Below are 19,118 nucleotides of genomic sequence, written 5' to 3'. Positions count from 1 at the left end.
AGTGGAGAAAGTAGACATGCATGAAATCAGCAAAATCATACATGGGCCAAGGAAAAAAAATTCATCTATTTTATCAGTTTGGATTTTCCGTTAAAATCAACACAATTAAATCCATTACTAAGGTAAAGTATTATTTAGCTTTACCCCATGAATCTACCACAATATTTTGAATATCTTTGTAAGCCTCCATGCTCACTCAATATTTGGTAATTGAAGTGTTTTCCCTCATGGATCAGAATTCAGTCAGACACTAGACTCTGCATTCCTCAAACAAAAAAAAAAATCAAGTAAAAGCTACCTTTTTTTTTTCTTTTTTTTTTAAATTACATCCTGCTGTACTAATGCCTCGAGGTAAATGACGAAGTATAATGCCAGCTTCAGGTATCAGTGCTGTTAAACAGCCATTGCAGTTTAATAATCAGTACCGGAGAGGGAATACAATTCTTTGATTAAAACATGGAATATGACATACCAATATATTTGTTCTGCACTGACTTATCTCATTATTAAATAAAATGTGTACCTTCTTTGTGTAGAACTTGTTCAGTTGTGTCTCCTGACCATTCCTCCGCCAGAGGCACAGAACTTTTGTTTTGGGACAGTAAGTCATGTTTATGAGTTTCTCATACCACCAACGTTCATACACAGTTCCAATGTTGCTTCTCAGCACAATGCAATCATCACACACCTGGGAGCACAAGATGTTAGATGAGATTTCTAATACTATTTATTGAATGCTACTAGTTGCATTAATATTTGTTCTTGTCTCTACCTCCATGAAAAATATGTCTCCTGTTGTGTCTGTCCCAGCATGGACTACAAAAGTCTGCTTCTTGATGTGGCGGCTGCCGCTGGGTCTCACAGGGAGTTCCCGTCCATTCTAGATAAGAAAATATGCCATCATGAATGAACTTTGAAAACAATTTTCTTGAAAAATGTCCAGTAGGTGACACTAGAAGCATTTTCAACAAACAAAAGAAAAAAGTATTTTTAATACAGCTGATCAGAGGCAATTTTGTGCAAAGCCTTAGGCAAGACACTGCACTAAATTCAATTTCAAAAAAAGCGACTACTAGAGTTATCACAGCACAGAACAAACTTCAAGCTGCTAGTACCACACTCAGTATGTGCTAGTGTGTTGTTCAGGTGCCAATTACTGTAAATATTGCAGTAAAATGGTCTGCTTCTTCCTCCAATTAACTATAAGAGAATTTCACATCCTTTCTATGCAAAAAAAAAAAGTTCCAGTTGTAGAAGTGCTCTGGAAAATTAGCTCTCAGAAGGCTTATCGTGCATCTGCTCTGGTGAAAGCTGTGTTCAAAGCTCTCTAGTTTTATTAACTTAACTGTTAGCCTATATTCTTAATGAGCAACACAGAATGCAAGGTTTACTCTGCATTGTAGCTGACAACATGAATAGTTTTGAATAAAAACTGATCCAGACAAACCTTAGGACCTGGTGACCCATGGAAAACTAAACACTTGCTACAGTTTTAGTAAGAACAAAGGTTCCCCTCAATAAAAGTGATATTAAGAAAACATCAGGGTTGCACAGATCTCTAGTACTGAAATCTCATGTTTATACATATTTATATCACAGTTTTGTTTGATTTCTGCATATAAAATTATAAATAGGGTCATATAATCGTAGTCTTTATGCTGTACTTGTAAAGGCAGTTTTTAATAATCCAGTTTGGTTTTAATACTTTTATCTTAGTATCGCGGAGCGTTTACAGAAGAACTTTGAGGTATTTTTTTTCCCCTTCTACTGGAACTCCCACAGATATATCACTCACCACTGTATTACCTACCAGATTGGCAAGCTTGTCTAGAATATCATTTATTTGCTGGCTGTGCACCAATCCAATATGTGATTTTCCCATTAGACGACGCACCTTTTTCCTAATATCATTCTTATTCACCTGGAAAGCACATATAAAGACAGTTACTTACTTTTCTCTAATCACAGGCAACTCCTCATGTCTCCCAAATTCAACGTATTTTGGTTTCCATTGCTAAGACTGCTCATTGCAGCTCAACCATGCTAGGTCCTCTTTAGCCCAGCAGTACCAACCGAAGTTGCATATGCCCAGCAACTGGGAAAAGTGGTGTAAGTGGTACTGTGCTAAGCAGATTTCCTGCCTACTCTTGCACAACAAAGCAGAAATTCCATTACCCCCCACTTCCAACTACTGATATTCCAAATACACTCAAATGCCATCTTAAAACTTACCTTCACATTCCATTTATATCAGGAAAAAATCAATATCTCCTTCCCCACCCGAAAATTTAGATAAAATAACTTCTTCCACTGGTTGGATATCAGACATTCTTATCTTTTCATTACTACAGAATGAGGTCTCACCTCATTTACACCACAAAAAGTTTTCAAACTATCACCTGCGTACACCTAGTCTAACTGTCAGGCTGTTGCACAAAACCGTTACAGGACTGTCCTGGTAACATGATGTACTCCAGGTGGTTCCAAACATGATAAAAATTTTAGAAGATTGATCTTCCAATGACTTTTGATGGAGAATTTGCATTATCTAAGAAGTAACACAAACTAAAAGAAAGATATTATTAGTAGCCACCTACAGTATTAAGGTCCACTGAATGAGAAAAAAAAAGGTTGCTTAAAAGTCATTGCAAATTATATGTTGAGTTGCATATTGATGTGCATATTTGCAACCTGCCCATATCCTCCTTTCACCTCTGACTTCCCTAAGAAGATCTGGAATTTGCAGTTGTAAGGGAATCTGATTAGATGATGTTCTCTATCTAGAACTCATGCTCTTGAGTGCAAGAATGTCCACTTAAAGGTGCTGGTAGGGCTAAGAAGTTTCTGTCTTAAATAGCAGTGTATATGCATACTTATATAGGACTACTTAAACTCAGACAATGAAACTCAAAGAATCTCCACGTTCTGAAATAATTTTTTCATTAAGATCAGATGTTTTGTATTATTATTTTTTACTATACTGTTCTGATCTCTGAAAAGAGATGTACGGTTTCAAAACAACACCAGCAAAACATACTGCTTAAATATGAGGAGTGATATATTAAAAACAAGTTACCTTTATCATAAGCATATAAGCAATCATATTATGCAGCAGTGTAGCCAACAAGCGGTCCTCATCATCCTCCAAACGCTTTCGATCATGTTCTCCCAGGGAAAGATACCTGCAAGAAGAGCTAGATCTGAAGCAGGCTCACAGGCATTCTTCATCCAACTCACTACAGCACTGGCAGAGGACAGAACACTATTTGTAAAAAGTGCATGGCAAATAAATCCTCCAAAAACACTATGCCGAATGGGCATTTTCCACTGAATTGTTGTGATCACCTTAAACATTGCCATTAATTATTATCTAGTTCAAGTAACTAATACATACTCAGTGGTAAAGTTCTCAGTGGTCTACTGGACTTAACCATATTCTCTTTTCCACAACTGCAGCTTCATGACAACTGCTAGAAGAAGAACATACAACTCAAACAAGAGCTAGTCCCTTTAGAGCTTTACTTCTGCCTTGCAGCTGCATTTAACTCATGAAGGAAGTGTGCAGGCCCTCTCTTTTTCTACTAAGATAGATTTCAAACTGTTTGTTTTTCCAAAAACTAGCACCCCGCACACTGGTATCTTTATTCCAGAATACTGTCATCTGTTCAAATAAATCCTTTGCTTTATTAGTGATCCAGCCTATTGCATCTATTCATAGTGTGATCATGATTACATGACCTATTTCCCTGGAAATGTCACCTCTCCATGAGCTTTAAGAGAAACAAGTCAAGCCTGAAGATAGTATTTCAGTAGCAGGAGATGCTGACCAGCACAGAGACAAAAGCCTCACTTTGGAATTGTCAGTGACAGTAACAAGGTTTACAAAGTGGCAATAGCATTTGCAACAGAACTTAAATTATATTCTTTTTACTGCTTAAGCCCCAGGTGAAATAATGAGGAGGAAAAAAGGTCTACCAAGAACTTTACCTGTCAATCATCTCCTGAGGTCCCTGGTCCATCCCCATTCCTTCTCTCTCTAACATCACAGCATCCAAAAAAGCATCTTCCCAGAACTGCATCTGGTCCCACAAAGTTGAGCGCTCTTTACCTGTGCAATGCATAGAAAAATTGGGCATTTATTCCAGTCAAATACTTTAAGATCAATTCTCTTTCCTTCCCACACCTTGAAAATACTATAAGCCAACACACAAAAAAATCCATTATTAAAATAAAAAAGTAAACTTTAAATCACAAGCAATATCACAACTGAAGAAAAGTGTAAAGTAGAAGAAAAGACATCTCTCATTCTAATTCACAGCATAATTTTTTGAAAACCTTAAAGAACCTCTTATCCCTGTTCTTTAAGGAGAATGCTTTCTTCCATATATTGTTAACGCTGCCTGAAAGCGACAGGAATATCTCACACAAACACAGATCACAGCAAACACACAGAAGTGGAAAGATGAGATTATTACTCATAGAGAAGGTTTCCATTGCAGCATCCTCTAACTGGTCCCAGACAGATCCTTTATCCCTACCTGCACCATTCCATGCAGGTAGGAACAATAAAAGGAAAGGATGAAAAAACAGAGGAAGAGAGAGCTCTTGATTAACAGCAAGTCCAGATATACATTAAAAAAACCCAAAAACATAAAAAGCCAATACACTGCTAATTTATGGACATGTTCAAAAGCCATGAGTTTAGTAGCCCTCTATTTGAAGACTTAAACTGAACGGTCTTTTGTAAAAGCTCAGCATTACATTTCAGCCTTATGTGCATAACTAAGATCCTTCTCCCCTTCTTCCAACAGTTTAAAGAACTAATTCTTATTCAAGAATAACAAGAGCCTGGGATAAGCTATATTTTATGCAAACTACTCCAGTCACCCATCTCTTATTCCATCTCCCCAGCAAATCCTTTGCTTTACTCTGAATGCCCTGATGCACCCTCCTATTTTATCAGCATGGACGAACAGGAGGTGGTTAAAATGGTCTCTGGTAATGCATAAATTCCAGTCTGACCCAGACGCGACTCCCCCTGAACTTCAGTCTAAATGATCCCCTCGCCCTCCCTCCCCCAAAATAGTTTACCCAAAAGTCCTTCATAGAGATAGACACGCTGGTTCCCATCCTCTGGAACTCTCCCTGGAGTACTGCCTTTGCTATCCTTCACGCTCTGCTTCAGGTTATGAGACTTTGCCTGAAAATGATACAAGAGGTGTCAGACAATTTAATTCTGCAACCTGCAGGGGTGTTTCTTGCAGTCCACTGCTGTACTTAACAGACAGAGTTTGCAAGTTATATTTCGTAAACACTTCTCCCACAAATGTTGATAAAACAAAGAAATTACTCTGTTAAAAAAAAAAAAAAGAAAAAAAAGGGGAAACCTAGACAGAGAAAGCAAAACATCTTCCCTGATGAAAAACTGAGGCAAAACACAAAAAATACAGATCCCAGATCAAAGGAAAGAACTGTTAAACCTCTTCTATTATCTTCCACATTTCACACTTAATGCACTAAGTTTGCCCAAACTCTAACAGTAAATATTTCCCACTCTTCAGGAAATAGTGGAATACCACTATCGTTATACAGATAATGAGAAATGCAGGAAAAAATATGTAACCTTCTTGCATAAACACAGAAAATTAATATTCACAAGCAGAATAAGGTTACCTGAGTTTTATCTCCAATTCAGACTTCACACATTTATCTTTCATTTGCCGTTCGTAAAGGATCGGTCAACTTACTGATGCTTAGCAAATGATTACATACCAGCTGGTCTGAAGAACTGTATGCTGGGACTATTAGCCAGCAGAAATGGCAATAATAAAGTTGCCCATTTATTTCTCTACCACCAGGTAAACTATGTTGCAATACCCAACATTCATCACAAATCACATACACATGGCTTCTTTGTTCTAAACCTGTTGCAGAGGTGTCTTAAATTCCATTTAGTTTCATTAATCAAGTGGAAAAATGAAGAAAACTGGAAGTGTTTTTTTTTTTGTTCTTTTTCAAAGTCTAAATCTTTATTAACTGACAAGACACCTACCTAAACAAACATAACATAGTTACATCTCACAAGTACATCTTCTAAGAGCAATTTCTTCTTGCTCTTAGAAGAAATCTGCAATGAAGCACAATGATTTTGCGTGTGGTTTAAAATTTGAATTAGATGCCCTGTAAAGGCTTTTGTAATTCAACCAGGATTATAAAATAACAAACACAGCCAGACCAATCTTTAGTCATTGTAAGTTGTTTTCTTTTTTGGCTGACAGCTTGACAACCAAACCAAGTATATAACTGTTTTCTTGGAAAGATCTATATTAGAGGTTATACCAATAGTCAAGGACTTTTAAAAACAAAATGAGCTCACAGACTACTTGAATTTTACTACACACATCTTCCAGTTAGCAGAGGATATTTAAAAGTTATGACTACACTTCAGATAGTTTTAAAGTACTGTTTAAAAAACAAAAACAAAACAAAACAAAAAAACAGAAGAGCTGCTAAACCTATGATGATGGGTCATCATTTTCCTTGTATCAAAGAGCTGCTCCTAACAAGCAGGGGATCAGTTCCTTTTAGTTAAGTAAATTAAAACAGTATCATTTGAAGCTGTTTCGTTTCTGAAGGGGAATTAAATGACAGTTGGGTTGAGAGTAATATTGAATGAGGGTGGAATCAAATATTGCTAGAGCCTGTAACATGGTGTGAGAGGTGAACTGACTATTCTCAAAGAACCACATATTGCACAGGGTATGAAGAAAGGTACATGGATCCATACAAAACGTAATTAATTCTTTAATATCTTGTTATTGTAAATCATTGTTGATTAACCCTTAGAACAGAATCAAAGAACCTCTTTCACACATTCACTAAAATGAACACGATTACTGTACAAAAATTAAAAGAAAAAGGAAGGTATTCAGTGTCCTTACAAAAATAGAGCTAGTAGCAGAATTTGTCTCAATTTCACTGTCTGACACAGTGCCCCTGGATCCTGTCAGATTGCCACCATTTTCCATGCTCGGGCCATCACCAGCATTGCTGCTCAAGTCACTGTCGGCTCCTAATGTCTCTCCAGAGCTGTTACTAACCTGTGGAGAAAAATAAAGCTGTTATCTTCATCAGACAAGACACTGTGGAGAGAAAAGTTATAAAATGTTTCCTCTTAAGGCATAAAATAATAAGCTGTACAACCGAAGGCCACATTTGCCTTTTCTCTTTCAGTGACACTATTCTTGCACAAAATCCCAGTAAAAAATGAAGATACACTCAACACATCCTTCAGAAAAACCAAGAAACTGTTTAGTTTGGAAGCAACCTGTTAGGATTCTCTATAGTCCAGCCCCCTTGCTCAAGCAGGGTCAGCTAGTGTATGTTGTTGAGAACCATGTCCAAACAAGTTGTGAAAATTTCCACACACAGCAATTCTATATCCTCTTTGGACATGCTGTTCCAGTGTTTGACTGCCCTGAAAATAAAATAAATGTCTTCTTGTGTTCAGACGGAATTTTCTGTGCTTTGACTTTTGTGTTGATTGCTTCTTGTCCTGACAGCAGGTACTACTACTGAGAAGAGTCTGGCTCCCTTATCTTCATTTCCTCCTATATGGTATTTATACACATCAGTAAGATTCCCCCTGAGCCTCCTCTTCTCCAGGCTGAAGAGTCCCAATTCTCTCAGCTTGTCTGCGATATGGAAAATGGTGTCAAGGGCTTTACTGAAGTTGTAGTAAGCACATCCACTCCTCTCATACATCAAGCTAGTCTTCTCATTGTCTAAAGTTATCAACTTGGTTAAATGTGATTGCCCCTTTGTAAATCCACGTTGACTACTCCCAATCACTTTTGTCTTTCATGTATTTGGAAATGCTTTACAGGAGAATTTTCTCGATCAGCTTCTCTCTTTGCTCTCTTCCAGTCTTCAGGAACCTCTCTCAATCACCATAACTGCTCAGAGACAATCAAGTGTGGCCTTGCAGCAGTATCAGCCAGCTCCTTCAACACTCGTAGCTGCAACCCATTAGACCACACGGACTTATGCCAATCCAGTTTGTTGAAGTGCTCTCTAGCCTGGTCCTCCTCCACCAACAGTAAATCCTCCTTGCTCCAGACTTTTCCTCTGATCCCATGGGCCTGGAATTCCTGATGGTCAGTTTTACCAGTAAAGATTGAGGTAAAGAAGGCACCGAGTACCTCTACCTTTTTCATTTGTCACCAGTTCTCCCACGCAATTCAACAGCAGACTCACATTTTCCCTAGTCTTCCTCTTCGCTGTTTATGTACTTGGAGGATCCTTTATCTTGGCCATTCACATTCCTTTCCAGATTCAATGTCAGCTCTCTCTTGGCTTTCCTAACTCTACCCCTGCCAGATGATACAGCAAGTGTACAGTACAGCTGATAGCTGTACTGGAAGCAAGCAGACATTTTCATATGGTTCAAACATTTAAAGGTTTTTGATTTTTTTTCCAGAGGTTTTTTCTTGCTTTTAATGCATCAAACCAACTGCATTTTTTGCTCTCAGGCTACATTCCTTTATAGAGGGTTTATACACAACTAAGCCATATTTATAAAAGGATTGCAAGCCACTAGTTCCACAAATACACCAATACGTAGGAATATGTACCAGCAACAAGCATCATATATGATGAATACAATCTGCTAATAAAATGGTATGTATGTTCTGGCAGACACACATGCTTGCCACACAGTCAGAGGCTCTGGAGAGAGAACACATCATAGGCACACTATTATGGATGTGAGATAAAATGCAGTCATACTGTACACAAAATGTAGGCATGAAATGCCCTACCCCGCTTTACCAGGAAATGAATTACATCAAGTTTTCACTTTGGACATATCCTACCACTGTGCTAACTTCAGAATCCTGGCTGGTACTTCGGACCATAACTGCTGGTCCTCCACTGGGAAGAGAGTCGAAATCACTCTTCTGCAATCAAACATACAGAGGACAGGAAGCAAAGTCACATCAGTTTAGTTTTTATCATCATGAGAACCCCACTTCCCATTCCCTTGGGATCTTAAATCACATGCCTTATACTTCATTGGTTCATGAAGCCAACCAAATAAATACTACCGACTGCAAGTCAGAAAGGCCTTGGGGTCCTACAATTGAGGAGCTAGCAAAGACCAGTACTCTAAAGGAAGCGGGGGGGGAAGGGGAGGGAATTACTGGATGAGTCTATCAAATATTCTCAAAATCTAGAAGTTTTCCCACAGTTAAGCAGCCAATAGAAGAATCTTCCATCTTACCACATAAATAAAGCAAGTGTAGGAGCAACTAACCTGAGAACCTGAGGCCAAACTGAGGCCACTGTCTGCACTGATCTGGGACTTTTTCTCATCTGTTTCTCCCAAATCAAAATGTTTCACACCTTCTGGCCCTGAGCAAAGGGAAAAATAAACCATTATTGTATCAAGAAGAAGAGTACATCAGAAGGCAGATGACAGACTGAAAGCAGGAACAGTACCAAGAAAACAAACTTGCTTTCTTGTTCCTTGTTTTTTATTCCTTGGTACTGTAAACAACAAGGCCAGCAGGACACATCTGCCATTCTTCAAATGTTAGTTTGAATTTCCAGTATTCAAAAGGCATAGCCCAACAGTGACTATCACTAAACAGTACCTTTGTTAGCCATTCAATAGAGAAAAGAGGACAGACAAAGGTCAAGTAAGCTTCCAGTTACAGTAACACATGCAGAGCAGTTGCCATTCAACTCTAGGAAGCCACTTCCTTTATTCCTGGTAAAAATAAGGGATACCTAATTGCTTGGAGTTATTATCCTTTTTAAAACAGCTAATTTGCTCAGCGTCTTAGAGTGCATTTGTTGGACTGAGGTTGCCCACAGCAACTATCTCGTTAGTAATCAGGCAACACTCTACAAGAACATAGTGATAATCGGTGTTACACTAGTAAGAGTATCAAGGAAGAAGCTTGTATGATGTTGTACTTCGTAACGTTTGCCAATTATATAACAAATGGCTCTCCAGAGTTGGCAATCACACAGGTCAGTAGTGAGAGAAGGAAACAGCAAGCCTTAAGTCATGCATTTGTTAACCTGCTCAATTTAAAAGAAAAGAAAAAAAAAAGAGAGAAAAAACTTTATGTTCAACTTCCCATGCAGTTCTAGAATCATATCATCTATTGTCCTCTGATGGGATGGCAGAAGGAAAAGAGAATGATGGACAGGTAGAGCCTGAAAAGCAATTTGGATAAGCACTGCATGAAGTAAGTAATGAGGCAGGAAAAGAATGCGTTATAGACTGTACACAGATAATCACTACTCTCAGAAAGGGGAAGAGACTGAATGCAACACTTCTGCCATATCCATATCTGCCAACTATTCAGTAACAGGAAGACATGATCCGCAGCTGGAATAGTTGTATTAGATACCTGTGACTCTATCCAGTATCTCTAAGCAAACAATGCCACAATCTCTTATAACCACTAATCACAACAACCTGGGAATTATGAACATGTTTGTATTATATGTAATATTAGAGAGGGCAAGACAGCGAAAAGGAAAGAAAAAGGGAAGGGAGGCGAGAGAGGGAGAGAGAGAGAGAGAAGGATAATATACAAAGATTTGTGGGAGTGAGCTTGAGATGGTATGTAAACTCATGAATAGCAAAGCCATAGGCGGGCTGTGCAGACCATACTAGCTTCCTACTCAACCACAAATTTTCCATGTGAAATGTTTTACAGAAAGTAAATTCCTCATTTATTATAGTAGTCTGCCTATAGAACCATATGCCCTAGTTACTGTAAGTCAAATTGTCAGACTAATGTCAAAGTATAAACAAAGTTATGAAAACTAAAAATATCCTTTATAAAATTTGTAATCTTATTTTCCACTGAAATATATATTGTTCACTTCTAACAGCCACTTTCTCTAGTCCTGAATAATGCTGCAGCAAAAACTTTTGTATCTCATTAGTACAGCAAGAATACTAAACTTCAGTTGCGCACTTTAAGCAATTTAAAGAGTTCCCTGTCCCAGCACAATTCAGATATATTTCTAGCAGTTTGATTTTTAACACAAATGAAGCTGACTGATGCAGTTTAGGTGTTTGACAATTGTGAGCAATAATGGTAACTGAGTTTAAGAAGTACAATAACCACAATCAGATTGTTGTAAGTGTCACTTTACAGGCACTTAGGAACCTCCCCTCCCCTTGTTTATAGAGTTGTACATCCATTAGACATTTTAAAAAAATTCCTCCAATGCAGGCACCTAACTGAAAGTTTGGGAGAGTAGGTGCGTGCACGTGCTGTGTGTCTGTCACACACTCTCCCACCTCAGCAGAAAGCAACTCAGATCTTAAATGCAGTTTGCTGTACTGCAGAGGTACCCCCACTTGCTTCAGATGCTCCATGCACTTAACTGAAGTATTTAAACGGGGAGCCTGAAAGTAAGGTACCAAATCCAGGCCTAGCCAGAGTGGCAGGAATTATCACCTGTTCATCTTAGCTGTTAGTTCTCCCCAAACTTCAGTCTGTAAAAGGGGCATTGGGTCTGCAAAGTAGAAATTACACTCATGGTTAGGAAACACCTACTACACCATGGTTATTATAAACGACCTGTTGTCCTTATATCATATGTCCCTATTTATAACAGTGATAACCAAATCAGAAAAACCTGGTACTACAACCGCAGATAACACATACGCATATTTCAACAGATGTTAAGACTTGTGTCAATTTAGACTTCTATTTAGACTCTGCAAACAGGCTCAGATCATTTCACTCCTCCCTTAATATGGGATATAAAGAACAAAATCTGGTTGATTCCTTATCATGAGGCTGCTCTCTGACAGCCTTCACTAAATACAATTTTTCACATCCACCTTCTCTCTCCCCCTCTGAAGTGCTTTTTGTTGCACACTGACTGTGGTCAGAAACTGTTCATGGTTGAATGCCAGGTAACAACATTTGCCATCCCAAGACTTGAAAGAACATAGACTTTTTCATTCCAGTAACATTCAACCTATATATTCATGTCAAAGACTTGTTAAGCAAAAGTGGTCTTTAACTTGTAAGAAAGGAGATGGAACACCTTAAAACTCTATCTATCTATATCTGATATGGTGACGATGCAGAATATCTGCTTCTCCTTCTTTGTAGAAGGTAACATTCAGGGGAAGAAAAAAACAAAGAAAGAAATAAAAAAGACGAGAGACATTTGAACACAATTTCCCCAGGGCAAACTGATCTGTTTGGACTCCTCTATAAAACAGGATTTCCTGATAAACCTTTGTTATTACGGGCATAAAAACTTATGTGCCATAGATGCGAGCTCACTCTGCACCTGGGGAGTTGGCAGTTATGGGGAGGCTGGGAAAATCAGTTTTCTATGTTTTATCATTTCCTTACTCGTTTTTTCCAAAGATTTTTGCTTTTTCACTTCCTGGTGCTTGTTCCACAATTCTACCCAAGATGCATTGAAAGCAGGAGAGAAAGAGAAAGAGTCAGCGGCTAGTCAGACAGGTGAAAATGGGGAAAAAAATGAAGCAAAAAACCCACCCCCTTCATATAAAAAAAAAATAGAAATTTATGACAACTACTGAGTGAAGAGTTAGTTAACACACTTTAGAAGAAATCAAAGTTAGGATTTGAGCACTGTATCATCTCTCATTTACAGAATTCACGTTAGAGACGACTTCATACAGTTAACCAACTAAGCAAAAAACGGCTATTACGAACACATACAATGTAATTCATCACCGTTCCTGAAACAGGCCTTTAAGACTGTCAGATATTTCATCCTCCAAAATATGTGCATCACAATAGCTCTGATTAACATAAATGTTTTCATGTTTCTAGTTTGTATCATTGAAAGGAAAGGCACAAAAATAGCAGCAGCAATTATAAAATAACCTAAACTGTAGGTTAACACAATATTTAACCAAAATAATCTTTTGAAAATTATCACAAGGTTTACAAGTTACTTTTGACCTAATGGTATTCTCAATAAATGCTTAGCTCCGCCTTATCAACTAGTCCCTACACACAAAAAAATGAACTTCTTTTCAACCATTTGTTCCTATCAAGGTATGAAGAAGGGAAAAGAGAGAAGAAAAGCCTACTCTGGTCACGACACTCCAAGCTAGGGGATTCTGTAAGAAGATAAAATGCAGAGAAAAAGGAAAAGAAGTATCTGGAGTCTGTATGCACTTTCTTCATTTGAAGCTTAGCCCTGAGAAGAATTATTGATGAGACACTTGCACATTTCTAGCATTCTCACTTCTCAACCCTCAGAAATGCACTTAGCTTTTCTGCTCAGTAATGCCAGTCATTCCAAGTGCTGGCCCGCTGGTGAAAGGAAACATTACAAGCCAACATGCTGAACTAAGTCTCAATGCAGGGGACTGTCCCCTCTCCCTCTCACTTGTATGGTTAAAACTGAGAATGCTACAGTGACAGATATGCCAAGAAAAGTATCTAAGGCAAAAGAAAGGAAAAAGCAGCATCATGATCTTCTATTGCTCTTCAAGGAAAATTCCTGAGGAACTAAAGGGCCGCTGAAAGTGTGTCAGGAACCCAACCCGTCCTACAGATGGCAGAAATTAAAGACAGGCTCTAAAAAAAAAAAATCTGTTAAGCAAAGTATCTACTAAAAATAATAAAAAATGGACTGTTTTACAGCTGTGGAGAAAGGCTCCAAACTATTATCATTAAATGTATCAGGAGCAAGAAAAATTTAGCAAGGGAGAAGAACTAGAAAGATGGCTGTTGGTCAACTGATTTCTAAATCTGCTTCATGATTTATGGATATTCCTTCAACTTTCATAAGCACATGGATTAAAAAGATAAAACTGCCTACGGATCCAAACAGTGTGTGGTCAGATAGGCCTGCAGGATGCTGACATATAACAATCTATTCAGAAGTCGTACCAAATCAATTTGTCAAAAGGCTCTTGAATTCTCAGCCTATATGGTTCTATACTAAAAACCAGCAGGCTGAAAGTTACAATACCTGTCATTAAATGACTTTTAGTTGATGTGCCTGTTAATTGATCATTACAGTTACTCAAGTTTAATCTATGCCATAGGAACATTTGAGAGTCTATAGTATTTCCTAGCACATTAAAAACAGCCTAGATTTTACTCTCATCTTCTCTGTAAAAGAGGAAAAGAACAATCTGGACAGCAGGTCCAGAAAGGATTTGATGCAAACAACGTAGGTAGTGCAATCTTTTCTGTTTCAAAAAACTGTCAATATAAAGTGATCTGCAAGCATTAAACAATTATTTAAAAAGTAGTAATGGAGACTTCAGTAAATACTGAAATTTTCATCAAGATTTACTACAACTATGCAGTAAAACCAAACAAACAACTGACATAAGGTGGGAAACTATTAGCTATCAATTTTAAGGCCACCAGTATCCAAATAAAAAGGTCAACACAACATTAATAGCCAAGGACCCTAGAAGACCTTGGAAGCAAGCAAATAACTGATGAGCTTTTTGGAAAGAAAGGAACAGAAGCATTGTCTTCACAACAAATTTCCCAGCTAAGCAATAAAAAAAAAAATATCTGTCACTGTTGTCACTGTTCACCTTGGAAATAAGAATATTGCATACAAACAGCCTTTCCTGTTATAAGGAAGTATCTTACATACTTCAGATATCCCAGAGATCCAGTTTAATTACCACATTAATACATACTGCATGCATGGCTATTGCAGACAACGTTGTACAAGATTTTACTCCCTCATGTTGATTACTTACATTGTTATTTCCTCTTTCAGACTTGGTCAAAAGGGTAGCAGCCCAATTTGTATTTTGTCCATAGAACACCAACAAGTTCACTGAGATTTTTATTTACATATCTGCAACCTGAGGCTGTAAGTACCTTCCAAATTTCATTGAATCAATGAATTGCTTAGGTTGGAAGGGACCTCTGGAGATCATCTAGTTGAACCTCCCCACTCAAAGCAGGTTTCATATGAGCAGGCTGCTCAGGACCACATCCCAGTCAGGTTTTGAATATCTACGCAGACAGAGAACCCACAACCTCTCTGGGCAACCTGTTCCAATGTCATCTCATCTTCACTTAAAAAAAAAAAAACAAACATTTTTTCCTCAAGTTTAAATCGAGTTTCTTAAAAATACTTTGTTATTTCAGCAACATGTAAATGTTTACCAAATGCTTCTTCCCTAAAGAAGTTAGTCTGACATAGGAAAGCCTGCATTTCACTCCAGAAGGAATTCAGTCTAGCCATGACTAACTCTGCTCCTGAATATCCAAAGCATTATCTTATATGAAAGCTTCCAAAAACAAACAAAAAGTGTAACAGCCAAGCAACTTTAAATGATCTTCCTGCAACACAAGAAGAATTCCCTTTACTTCCAGATCCCAAGAGTCAGATGAACGAGGACACTAAGGCATTGTTATAAAAACAAAGATTGACTTGCATACCATTTCATGGTTCTTGGTGACAGAATAAACCAGTTAGACAAGAAGGCTTCAGAAAAAATAGGAGTCTTTTGAACTTTGACCAGATTTGGTGAAACCATATCTTTCTTGTAACTTAGTTCAACAGAAGACAAGTGGAAATCATCAGAGCATCAGGACCACCATAAAGAGCTAACCTGTCGCCTGTTCCTGAAGACTGAATTGCTTAAGGCTAATATTCTAGCAACAGTAGTTAGCAGAACATACTAAGTACAGCATGAAGCTGCAACAGGGGAGGTTCAGACTGGATGTTAAGAAAAGGTTCTTCACTGAGAGTGGTCAGGCATAGGAACAGCCTACCCAGGGCAGTGGTCACAGCACTGAGCCTGCCGGAATTCAAGAAGCATTTGGACAACGTTCTCAGATATACAGTCTGATTTTGGGGTGGTCCTGTGCAGACCCAGGAGTTGGACTAAATGATCCTTGTGGGTCCCTTCCTACTCAGGATATTCTGATACTAAGCAGTATTTCTTTTGCAAATGATTATGATTTTCTTATGATGCTTCACAAACACAGACTGTCTGGTCCCTATGATATCCATTTCTATGGGGTTTTAATTTCATCGGGGGGAAAGGAGCAGGCTGAACTATCCAATACAAAATCTCTCTTCATTCTTGAAAAGAATGCTGAACTAGTTTTATTCTTAGTTCTGTCAGCAGCATACCTCCTTTCTTCTCTTCTACAGAAAAGAAAAACAGTTAAGTACCCCAAAGCAAGCTAAACTGAAATGCTGGAAATTTGAATCTTTTAGCTCCTTGGGAGATTTCCAAATAGAATATAAGATCAGCTTCTGAGCATTTACCTCCACAGATTACCTCTTGAAACAAGAAAGCAAAGAAAATCAGAGGTGATTGCTATCAGCTCAGAAGGACTTAACACCACTCAGCTTGCAGCTATTATTACTGACTGCAGCCTGCAGTCAGTATAAGAACGTCTGCATCCTTTCTGCCACATAACTACCCAGTACACACATTCCCATTGCTTTATGCCACATACCAGAGGTACAGCCTCACAGCAGCACACTGCTTTCAGAAGATTAATCTTTCAAACAATGATTTAATTAAAAAGTTCTTTCAAACAGGCTATAAGAAGCAATAGCTGAAATTTAACACAGCATATTTTTGAGCTGATGAAATATTTTCCTCATATGCTGATGGTACATCTGTCTTGCTAACAATCCACAGCAGGTTGGATCCAACCTAACTCTTTTTTCTTCTTTTTTTTTTTTTTAATCTATAAAGCCCCTTTAAGGTAAAACAATCTAATGTTTGTCTTTTTTCCCAGACATGGACAAAAACCATTCCAGCTATGAAATAAGAATGGGAAATTTTCTAAAGACCAGCCTAGCAGATACTGTAAAGAAGGACACGAATTCTATTTGCTGTTGCATAGAAGGAATATCCATCAGTATTGCTTACTGAAACTATAACACCACAACTTAAACCTTTTGGCAGTTCCTATTATTAACAGTTAGCAGACCCTGGGTCCCACTTCTATCAAGATGCAACCTAGATAATCCAGATGTAGTAAGCAATGATTAAAAAAACGTTTGTTTCATGTAGTCCCTTCCATGGTTGCCCTTTCCAAAGTCCTGCTGGCCCTGTTTCTCTTTTGACATTTCCTGTTACTTGAAAACATCAATCACAGCAAAAATGAAAGTTGACTGAAGTGTAATGATATTCAGAAAAAAATAAGATTAGAAAGATTCTCAGAGAAAACTGCCCTGGACAGTTTAACCAAGAGCAAGTGAAAACACTTATGATTGTTCCTTGGGATCCAAGGTGTAAATGAGGCATGTTACAGCAGCAAATGTATTGTGTTAAAATGGAGACAATGCAAATAGAACCTAACGCCAAAACAGAAGCCCCTCCCACACTTCAAATACACCTCAATACACACCAATGGAAGCAATAAAATTTTCTTCCTTTAGACTCCTTGTGTCAAACTCCCTTGGCCCTTTGCCTGCAGGGCTCAGTGCCTTTGACATCAGCTGAGGTACTGGCAGCTGCATCGCAGGTTTCAGCTCCACTCTCGGAGATGATGCAGGATCCTTGCCAACTGGAGTGATAGATCCATCTGTTGGACTTCGTTTTCTCTTTTCTGGTTCTTTAGAGAGAAAGAACAAAGTGTTGCCAAAAGAAAAAAAAAAACCACATAAGGGAAAAGGAAATGAAAGCAGCAGACCTCTTTTATCATTCTCTGAGACTTCATCTAATCATATGTCCCCAAAGGCAGTTTGGATTATTTTTCTGCATCAAACTGCATGATTTGAATTACAGCTAAACCTTCAGAAGAGAATACTTAAATTAAAATTAGGTTTCCAGTAAAGAACCTTCCGCAATTCTGCACAAACAAATCCAACAGCTGATCAAGCTTATAGTGACATTTTCATATCCCAATGATATGAAATCCAGACTTCAAGAGCATATACTGATAAAAGAGTCACTGCGTAAAGCAGTAAACGTTTTTCTTACCTTTGTTGTAATAGTGAGTATGTGCTATTTCTAGAAGGCCAAAAACACTGGCCATGCCTCCCAGGCCAGCATTTGCATATGACTGCTCCAGGCTCAACACAGTACACTTCAGCAAGTCCAGCATGCCTTTATAAACTTTGCGGCTGATCTCCTGCAATGAAAATCCCACTAGTGTCAATATTTCAGAAGTAAGAAAGTCATTTGAGAACATAATATTCTAAAGTTGCTGCAATATCAGCCTGTAGAAAGTAATTTGATAACAAAAATTAATAATTTTGATAACAAAAATTGAACCTAAGCATTCACTAGGTATGAGGACGCTGCTGAGTTCAGCACTGACCACATCCTGTATGACATCCTGCCGAGCATCTTCTTCTGACTGGATCGTGCGATTTAGCTTGCTTAGTACAAAGACTCGGAGCTGCTCACTCTCCAGCAGGCGACGGACTCTTTTCATGTTCAGCCAGCCGACACCTTGCCCATCGAGAACATTGTGTACCACCTCCTTCAGGAATTGCTGGTTCTCACTGATGGATTTAGAAAGGAAACAAGGAGGCAGGAGTTAACGCTCTGCTTATCTTGGCTTGCATGGTTAGAGAGGTCTGGCCAGGACAAACCCACAGATGCATTTCCAAAACTAAATTTACAAGAAAAGAACCTCAAATCTTGCTAGATTTGCTGCTAACAACTGCTCACAGCCCAAGCTGTGATCTATGGGTGTAGCATCAAACATTTTTGTTTGTCCCTTACTTCCTGTAACAAGCTATAATCAGTTTTTTCTGTAGTCCCACTATCTACCACTCTACTGTCCACTTTCATAGCACTCCTCAGAATCCATCGGAAGTCTCTATGCCGCAACATTCTTCCAATGACTGCACTGTCCCATCTGTAGACTTTCTTTGCATTCATAGCACTAGTGCTGCAGCCTTAGCGTGCATACTGTTTCAGCTCATTTTGCCACAGGGGAGGGAATGGTAAAAAGGGAACACCTGTGCAGCCTGCTGTATCCCCAGTCTGAACCACACTTTTTGTCCTTAGTTGTCTCCTATCCCATTAGCTCAAAGTAAATTTCACTCTACATACAGCTGCTATGCAAGAAGCGAGGAGAAAGCACAGGTCAGAAAATGTTTACTTCAACATTCCAAGTCCATTTCCAAGC

General features: G+C 38.4%; 1 protein-coding gene across 31 annotated transcripts in view; it reads right to left on the bottom strand.

Moving 5' to 3' along the window:
- The window catches only part of MADD (MAP kinase activating death domain), a 67,912-nt gene that overhangs the window by 14,176 nt on the left and 34,618 nt on the right, over positions 1–19,118 (bottom strand). For 14 of the 31 annotated variants that reach the window (XM_080592519.1, XM_080592494.1, XM_080592493.1 and 11 more), the window contains 14 exons: positions 18,300–18,486; positions 17,960–18,110; positions 17,385–17,591; positions 12,402–12,455; positions 9,314–9,411; positions 8,874–8,957; positions 6,942–7,100; positions 5,092–5,200; positions 4,476–4,538; positions 3,988–4,108; positions 3,077–3,182; positions 1,811–1,921; positions 773–880; positions 524–688 (listed from right to left, as the gene is read on the bottom strand). In XM_080592519.1, coding sequence (XP_080448645.1) covers positions 524–688; positions 773–880; positions 1,811–1,921; positions 3,077–3,182; positions 3,988–4,108; positions 4,476–4,538; positions 5,092–5,200; positions 6,942–7,100; positions 8,874–8,957; positions 9,314–9,411; positions 12,402–12,455; positions 17,385–17,591; positions 17,960–18,110; positions 18,300–18,486 — 1,723 coding nt within the window. The remainder of the gene's footprint in view (positions 1–523; positions 689–772; positions 881–1,810; positions 1,922–3,076; positions 3,183–3,987; positions 4,109–4,475; positions 4,539–5,091; positions 5,201–6,941; positions 7,101–8,873; positions 8,958–9,313; positions 9,412–12,401; positions 12,456–17,384; positions 17,592–17,959; positions 18,111–18,299; positions 18,487–19,118) is intronic. The other 17 variants (XM_080592520.1, XM_080592502.1, XM_080592496.1 and 14 more) reach the window with 3 other exon arrangements.

The sequence above is a fragment of the Anser brachyrhynchus genome, assembly GCF_964034855.1.
Source record: "Anser brachyrhynchus genome assembly, chromosome: 5".
Lineage (NCBI taxonomy): Eukaryota > Metazoa > Chordata > Aves > Anseriformes > Anatidae > Anser > Anser brachyrhynchus.
This window is presented reverse-complemented; position numbering and strand designations above follow the sequence as displayed.